Source organism: Porites lutea, chromosome 12 (assembly GCF_958299795.1).
Source record: "Porites lutea chromosome 12, jaPorLute2.1, whole genome shotgun sequence".
NCBI classification, from domain to species: Eukaryota; Metazoa; Cnidaria; class Anthozoa; order Scleractinia; family Poritidae; genus Porites; species Porites lutea.
In genome coordinates, this window is record NC_133212.1 from 16,108,846 (window position 1) to 16,117,961 (window position 9,116).

Consider the following 9,116-nt stretch of genomic DNA (forward strand, 5'->3'; position numbering starts at 1 on the left):
TATTCATTTTTATTGCTTTAAAACACTCCAGGGAGCCTAAAGGGCAATGCGGAGAAAACGTTTGTTGGGTGCCCTTAAAAGGAAAAAAGAGAGAGATTGTTCGTAGTCTATTCGAGACGATAACGCCCCAAAATGTACAAGGTTCTTTTCTTTTACACAACCGACGACTTGCAACGACTGTAGGTTAGGGGGAAAAGACGGCTGACATTTCACCCAATGATATAAATACAAACTAGAGGAATAAAAAACGTTGGAAAACGCGTTTATGATTCTTCTGGTTTATGAATATCGAAACTGTGAGTATATAAAACAGGAACCGACATTAAACTGGAATCTTTACAAAATTTACCTGTTGTTGTGAGTATTCCATACACTTCTACTCTTAAAGCTTTTCCAGTCGAAAACTCTGTTGGCTGAACGCGGATGAACCTCGCTCTAACTATACCGACCAGACTGTGTTTTACGATATCGTTTCTCCCATCATTGGCGTTAAAGATCTGCAGTGTGAAAATTGTTGTAGATTAAACGTAACCACTAGACTAAGAAAATAGGCTCTAACGCTACCGTTTTTGGTGCAAAAGTTACCTTGGCAATTTTTTCCACTGTCGCGCATTTTTTCCTTGCGTAAGTGAAATAGAGGAATTGTTTCAAAGGCCACGTGTACATGTAAGAGTTAAGCGAGGGTAAACTTTTACGTTTACGCATGACCTTCCATACATTGCCTCGATTTTATTTACACACCTAATTTTACGCATCTACGCACGTAAAAATTACCCAACAATGGAACTCCACCTTAAGTAAACCTAACATCAGTTAACCTAGAAGAAGTTGTCTCGTGTAACCGCAGCAAATTTTATTCGTGTATTTCTATATAAAATAAATCTATTCAATTTACCTTTCTTCAAATTGTCCATAATACATCTTGTTCCACCAATTTAAATATTTCATCATTTTCAGTTGAACGTCCGAGTTCCAAAACTCTCACCTTCTAAACGAGGCTACGCGAAAAATTTTTATTGAGATAATGAGTTTTACTACAATGGCCTTGCACTTAGCCTCAATTTGAAACCAAGGCTTAGCGGCAATTTGGAAATGGCCCATTGCGTGGTCCGAGGTCATTTTGTCTCAGGAGATTTAAAAAGCTTTGTTTATGCACGGCTAGCCTCGTAGAGGTATAAACAAAGCTTTTTAAATCTCCTGAGACACAATGGCCGCGGCAAGATAAAGGTATATTACGTTCAAAGTTTACTTCAGGTTGTCCAAACACACCTTGTCAATTTCGTTTTCTTGATAAGTAAGCCAAGTTGAGTTCTCCAGCGAATAACTTAATTTGTACTTTCTTGTCCAGTGATCGTCTTTTGAACTTCCTTGAGTGGCCACGGCGCAGATAAAGAACTGGTCTTTCAGGTCAATTTGTAAGTAGTCGTTGGCATCATCATTTCTGCTAGGTGACCAGGCACCATCTCCGTTTAGACGACCTTCGCAAGCTTCATTACCAGAACGATGAGTCGAGGCAGAGAAACTGTTGTCTGGGATAGCGTCACTGCTGGCCAGACCAATGGCCTGGATTTGGCACGCTAAAAAAGGATATTTATGACTTAATTATATATTGATTGAACCTTCCGAGGACAAGAGTGAATAGATTTTTTTTTTTGTTATATCGTCTCTTAGTAAGTACCATGTTCAAGATTAAAGGGGCTACCTCACGCTCTTTGCTATGTTTTTCAAATGTTAAAACGTGTCGTCGCCCAATTGAATTCAAAAATTAATGGTCCATTTTTTGTTATTGTAGGCTGTATTCAGGCACTGAAACTGTTCCTGTCTTCTATTGCAACGGATGGCCAAAGTGGTCGACGTAAATTGAAACTTGAAAATGACTGGCCACATTGTTCAAATTGTTATGTGGTGCCTGGAATAATTACCATACAGATTGTAAAGTGTAGTTCCAGAAAATATCCTTATCCCCACCTCCCTCCACGGAGGGCAAAGGAAATTCCGAGGGGAGAGAAGGTCCGAAGAGAAGGTAATTTTCGAGGGGGTGGGGAATTGCTTTCCAAGGTTGGTTCAAATTACGGTAAAGCTCTCGGTACATTAACAAGAGCTCGTACTGATTTTTGGAGACAGACATAATTCCAAACCAATAGTTTTTTTTTTCAGAATCAAGATTATCAATTACAGTCGAACCCCCCGTAAGCGCCCACCCAAAACAAGACTGAGTGGTCGCTTACGGGAGGTAGTCGCTTACAAGAATCGAAGCACAAAAAAAATGGAACAAACTACGAAATATATTTTTGCTCTATCCTATGTAAATACCAAAGCATAGTGCATGACACTAATCGCGGATGATTCTGTACCTCTTCGTGCGGAATAAACCTCTACTTCGCAGAAATGTAGTGGCTCTGTCCTTTCATCATGTCTTCGTATGGTGACGTATTTCCCGTACAAACTTGGGCGACAGAAGAACGAGGCACCCTGGTTTTGAGAAACGCTATAGCCATCCCCACACTTTGGATTGGTGATACCTCCGTTACTCGAATTTACTCCTAAAATATAAATGCACAGATTGGCCGTATAGACCTTCTTCACGATACTCCCCATCTTTGCATTGTTGGCCAACAACTCCCAACATTGTTGGATGTTACATGTTGCGCCTGTTTGCACATCCTGTTGCATGTTTTTGCGTGTTGTTGGGAGTTGTTGCGCAAAGTTAGAAACCGGTAATGGCTTTTCGCCCCGTACATACGGACGCGACGCAACATTGTGTGCCATCTTTGCATTGTTGGCCAACAACTCCCAAAATTGTTGGATGTATGTTACATACTGCGTCGTTTGCACAGCCTGTTGCATGTTGTTGCGTGTTGTTGGGAGTTTTTACGCAAAGTTTAAAACCGGTAAAACTATTAGCCCCGTGCAAACGGACGCAACACTGTAGGGAGTTGTTGCATCCGTTTGCCCGTAGCTTAGGGACTGATAGGATAAAAGCAATGTCACGTAGTTTCACAGAGGGCAAGAAATCCCGGTCGAGTTTGTTCATTCTAGAAAGCAGAAAACGAAGAACGTTTCACTTTAAAGACGATAATGGTAAATAATGAGAGGAAGGGATAATTGTTTCTTTTCTAGATGCAGTAGTGACCGTAGATGCCCTCACAGCAATAAAAAATGGCGTAAAAACTTGTCCCAACTCGAACTGGACATTTGGTAAGAGTAAAATCGTCATACCCTTTTGACAGTGTAAACAAACTCGACCGCGATTAATCCGATTAGCAAGTGACATTGCTTTTATCCCATCAACCCTAAAGGGCGTGCGAACATGGCGGGTATCGTGAATAAAGGCTATTTCAGAATAAGAATACATGTACACTGGTTTCATTCTAAAAATCACCTTTTTAATGCTTTCATCGCGTGGCAAAATCCAGTTTGCAGAAAATACTAATAGCCCACGTTCGATATATTGAAATTCTAACATGACTCCGAGGCTTATAGGAAAAAATAGCAAATTTTTCACGACTCCACTGGCTCGCAATACTCAGAAAAGACTTGAGCACAAAGAAAACTAAACTAAATATAGAAAAATGGCCAGAAAGCCTCGGAGTCATGTTAGAATTTTAATATACTGAACGTGGGCTATTAAGATGAATATATGACTCCAATGCACGTATTTATCTCGTGACCTGCAGTGTAAAATGCACGCACACTAACAAAATATTCACTGTCTTTAACAAAAAATGTTTACTCACCCACTCTGATCTCGAAAAGATTCAATCTGTTCCCACAACAGTCTCCTCTGTTTACGACATAAACTTCATTAACTAGCTCTACGTTTCCCAAGTCTACTCTCCACCAGGGCTGTTTTTCGTTAAGCGTGTGTGCACATGATCCGCCATTCCAATGAGTATTACTGTCTCCATCCACCGCGTGGCCACTAGCACCCGTATCGTTAAGAGTACTTGACTGACTCGTGTTCTTTTGATACGCTAAATTTTCTTCAAAGAAACACGGAGGTTTTTCAATAATGCTGTTCATTCTAATGCAAAGATCATGTTCACTTTCATATCTTTATCCGCAGCTCAAAATTAATATGATTCATTCCATTAGCCTAAATTTCAGCCATCTCCTTGAGTCGCATAAGGGACGTCTGAATCAACGAGCCTCTAATGCCGTCCAGTGACGTCATTACCCGAAAACCAGGTAGTGATTTTCATTGGTTGATTGTCCAAACATTGGCATAATTACGTATAATTATGAGAAATTTTAGCGGAACTGTCATGTGATATTCAACTGATCGCATGCTTGTGTAAAGTTCAAAATTTAGACAATCTTTAAAGAGCTAAATATCCCATGTCTTCGAGATTATGACTTATTAAATTGAACTACGAATGAAGAATCAATGCGAAAAGGCGATAGGTTTTCATTTAAAGCCACTTTGAGGTTTTGGCAGTGATCTTTGTGTCTAGCTAGCAAATTACCAAACCTTGTCATTTAAACTTTCAAGTATAATGATCAATTATCTTTCTTTCTTGTTTGTTCTTTAAGGACCAAAATTAATAGCTCCTTTTAAATTAAAGTAAACTGAAGGAAGACACGTCCTCTGTGTGTTCAATATTGCGTGGCAGCGATCAAGTTTGATTATTGAATTATAGCGCCATACAAGCAAAAGGTTTGTTCAAAATACTTCATGTAGTTAATAAGGCGGAATCCATTAGGAAATTGAGAAATTTTAATTTTCAGTGGACAAAAGCCTTGTACCAAAATAATTTCAATTATTTGGCATTCTTTGTTACACTTTTCGAGGGCTATAAATGTCATAAGTTATATGAAATAGCTCCAAAGAAAAGCCTCTTATGGGAACCCGAGAAAAAAAACTTCAAAAGCTTCAAATTCCACAAAAAAAAATCTTACTTATGACGATTTTACCTGTGTTTTCTCAATTGCCGTTATTTTTTTTTTCTTCAGTCACCCTAAGAACCTTCCCTTTGGAATTATTTTATAGAACTTTTGACATTAATAGCCTTTGAAAAGTGTAAAATAAGAATGCGATATGGCTTAAAATATCCTGGTACAACGTTTTTGTCCCCTCTTTGTTTTGTTCTCAATTTCCTGATGGATCCCGTCTTAAACAGTTTGAAAGTTTGACACAAATAATGAATGACGAGTAAAACAATTCTGTACCAGGTAGACCTAATTCCCAGTGATATATCTTTGTTTTCCCGTTTCCAATTTTGTTTTACTTTTTGCACAAATTAAAGCAGAGGAGTAGTGGTGCCATTGGACGGCATTATCGGCTCGTTGATTCAGACTTCCCTTTCGGGGGTATGTGACTCGAGGCCAGGGACGGCTGATATTCAGGCTGTCATTTCATATATTTTAATTCAAAAATAAAAATAAATAAATTAATTAATTAATTAATTAACAATAAAATGAAAAGTTCTCTGTATATCAAGGAACATTACAATTATGTCAAAAGAAAAGAAAAAAGAAAGAGAGGAGCCACCAATCGCCACAAGTAAGGTTATCCGGATTACGGAATCCGGGAAATTTTTCCTTGTGGAATCCGCCAGCCAGGGCTTTGGATTTGGGAATTTAGCCCAAGGATTCCGGATTCCTACTGAAAATGTGAATCCGGAATACACAACGTGGAATCCAGAATCCAAGACTGATTCGGTTTACCTCACATGGAGCGACACCAGCCTAACCAACAGCTCAAAGTAACCTTCATAAAGCATTATTCCTCTATTCCCATTTCTTTCTACAGCACGTATGTTGAATGAACTTATCATAACTGTGGCTAATAACCAATGACTGAATTTTTGAGTACCGTGATCTTTAACTCTCTTTTTTTATCGCAATAGAATTTTGTTATTAATATGGCTGGTGTAATTGTATTTATATTTCGACCCTGCTCACCCAAGAGTCTCCAATAGCCCACTATATAGAGCATCCGAACTAGAAATCAGAGGGTGTATTGAGTTTGATTCTCACATAAAACAAGGGTTTTTTTTCTAAGCTTTCTGCTCAAATAGACCCTTTCCACGGTTTTTTTCCAACTTTTGACATGGACAAGTTAAGGAAAGAACGCCTTTAAATTATTAAAATTGCCAAGTTTGAGAGTGATTTGTTGCAGAATTACAGACCTTTGTATAGGGGGGAGAACAAACTCGTCCCCCACCATAAAACGTCTGCAAATTTTTCGCAACTTTGCGGAGCTGTATTTTCGCTGCTAGCTAAAGACGTATCACCCTCAAAAGTGGCGAGTTTACTAATTTTAAGACGCTCATTCCAGTAGTGTCCCTAACTAGTCCATGTCGAATGTTGAAAAATGCGGAAAGGTCCATTGAAACAAAAACCAGGTGGAAGTTGGTTAAGAGCAATGCAAATTTAAAGAATCAGACCGTTACCTCGCGAGTACACTTCCACCTCGCAAAGCGTCAGAAACTCCCTTTTCGTAGTTTTAATTCCAAGATATCGGCCAGACGTCAGTGGATTTCTGTGACACACAGCGGAAGCTATAAACTGGATAAAACTGTACTCTCCAATGCAAGCAGGATTGTTTACTACATCATCGCTGTTACCTGATATAATAAAACAAAATGAAAGTCCTAAAGTCACTTCAGCTACGATAATACGGACAAGAGAAACGTGACAATTGTTTTGTGGCCTGACAATTCAGCCGACCTTTCGCAACGCCACCACTCATTCTGTTTTTCCCGCAAAATGCCGCCTAAAAAAAGGAGCGCAGAAATTTCATACTGGTGACGTGTCACCACCCAGATCTGGAAAGTGCTTCTTATTGGTTGAAGCAAATTCCCTCGCGAGACGACCGACCAGAAGTTCTACTCAGATCTGGAGAGTAAAAGGTCATCAGCATGGAATTTCTGCGCTCGTTCCTCAGACGTCATATCGCAGGGAAACTAGTCACAGAGTGGTGGCGTCGTGAAATCAGTACTATTCCTCAGGCTACAATCTTCCACCCACGAATCAAACCTGTCTTGCAACAAATCAGGTTTTTACAGGTTGCGGAAAGTTATTGTAGAACTTTGCAACAAAATCTGTATATAATGCGCTTTGTACCGACCCAAGAAAGTTAAGTCACTCCTCCTGCAAGACAGATTTGAGTAGTGTGTGCTCTTACAGTAACTTAAAGAAAGGTATAAAAATATATCAAAAAATCGAAAATAAAATGAAAATTTACAATTTCATTTAACACATTGTAAATCTCTAGAAGGCAAAAAAAAATCTAAAAAAATATAAGAGAAAAAACTATACAATATGGCACAGCTAAAAGTTTTCTATTAAATTAGGAAGAATATGGAAAAAAGGCCTTGACTAGTATTGCACAAATGAGGGAGGAGTTCCCCTCTTGGGTCAAAATGCCCATTACATTGCCCTTTTACCGGAAGTTTAATTAATCTGATAGACGTGCCGCCAAGAAGCACAACAGCGCTTTTTACCTTGAAAAGTTCAAGATCTTAAGAAAAGAATCTAAGGCATTGATAAACAGGAAGTTAAAGGAGTATCACACTTCTCTTGGTGGCTTTATGACTTCCGCCATACAACCAAATCAAATTCTATACCAGCTAATGTTACGTACGGAGGGCCACAGATCTCCTCTGGAGTGGAGATGGCAGAAGCCTTCAACAAGTATTTCTCTTCTACGTTTACGCATGCGCCCGAGATACCCCTTGATGCGTTTACGCCACTCGACGAGGGGATGCCCGTCCTTGACAGTTTGGTGCTGTGCGAAGATGAGGTCTATAAGGTGCTCTTGAATTTAAACCAGAGCAAAGCTCCGGGCCATGGCGGTCTTCCCACAATCGTGCTAAAGTCGTGTGCAAGGGAACTGACACCTACTCTTTGCGGCCTTTTTAATTCATCTCTTGCGGAGGGTAAACTAGCCACCGAATGGAAAGACGCCCTTGTCGTCCTTGTTCGTAAGAAAGGCAAAAAGGAGGACGTAACTAACTACAGACCCATCTCTCTATTGTGCGTTGTATCCAAAGTATTAGAACGATGCATATTCAAGTACTTCGAGGAGTTTCTCTGTCCTTTGTTTCACAATGCACAGCATGGTTTCCTTCAGGGTCGATCAACTGTCACTCAGCTGCTGGCGTTTTATCACGCGATTGGCCAGTCTCTAGATAAGGGCCTGCAGTCTAAGGGCCTATGTATTTGAATCGCGCAAAGGCTTTCGACAGTGTCTCCCACCAAAGGCTGCCTCTGAAACTCTCCCGGTACGGAGTTAGCCGGAAACTTCTGCAGTGGTTTGAGAGCTATCTAGGTGGACGCGGTCAGCAGTGCTTGGTCCACAGTTTTACTCAAGTCGTTCTCCAGTTACATTAGGAGTCCCTCAGGGCAGTATCCTCTGCCCTTCTGCCGGTAATACAGAATTGCATCGCACTCTTCGCTAATGACTCAAAATGTTCCAGTATCATTGAAAGTCTACAAGATTATGAGTCACTCGAAAAGAACCTGGACAGTCTGCATGGCTGGACCGATAAATGGCACCTAAAGTTTAACACCTCTAAATGTGAGGTACGAACCGTCACACGTAAGCCCCACCTATTTTCGCTACGATTACAAGTTAAACAACAACTCAATTAAACACGTCACTCAACTAAAAGACTTCGGAGTGACTATCTCGTCGGACCTCACATGGGACACTCACATTAACATTATCTTAGGTAAAGCCAATAGGATGCTCGCATTTTTGCGCCACAATAGTGTTATGTTATTCACTAGAGACCATAGTATAGGAAATTACTATTTATAACATAGCGCGCGTGCTTGCCCTACGTAAGTCCTATTGAGCCACTATAAACAAAATCTTTATTTACGCACGCCCGTGCGTAAATAAGATGACGTGAGCATTTTTTTATCTGGCTGCAAAGTACAGTTGTCGTCTTTTAAGCTGCAGTGCAGTTTTCCTTCTCTTTAAAATATGGAAGAAACCAGCGAAGAACTGCCCAATTTTTGTATCGGCATTGCCCTTTAAGGTCCTGATCCAACAAGCAGCAAAATAAAGCCGAATTAGAAAAAAACTCGCAAGTTGCGCGTTTCGCAAATTTGTCGGAAGACCAGCTGCAGCAAAATTTTGGCCGAAAGACATTCACTGGGAACAG

General features: G+C 40.1%; 1 protein-coding gene across 1 annotated transcript; it reads right to left on the reverse strand.

Moving 5' to 3' along the window:
• Positions 1 to 1,245: 1,245 nt before the first annotated feature.
• Positions 1,246 to 4,023, reverse strand: LOC140953768 (fucolectin-like). Its single transcript, XM_073403158.1, has 3 exons — positions 3,738 to 4,023; positions 2,355 to 2,543; positions 1,246 to 1,577 (listed from the first exon to the last, which is right to left on the reverse strand). Exons 1-3 carry the CDS (start codon positions 4,021 to 4,023, stop codon positions 1,246 to 1,248), a joined length of 807 nt encoding a protein of 268 aa, XP_073259259.1.
• Between the last annotated feature and the right edge of the window lie 5,093 nt (positions 4,024 to 9,116).

Excerpts from the sequence above, each read along its gene's own strand:
- LOC140953768 (XM_073403158.1), bottom strand. The coding sequence starts at position 4,023 with ATGAACAGCATTATTGAAAAACCTCCGTGTTTCTTTGAAGAAAATTTA. Across the intron at positions 2,544-3,737 it reads TCTTTTCGAGATCAGAGTGG|GAGTAAATTCGAGTAACGGA; the intron begins GTGAGTAAACAT and ends TTTATATTTTAG. Across the intron at positions 1,578-2,354 it reads GGTTTATTCCGCACGAAGAG|CGTGCCAAATCCAGGCCATT; the intron begins GTACAGAATCAT and ends ATCCTTTTTTAG.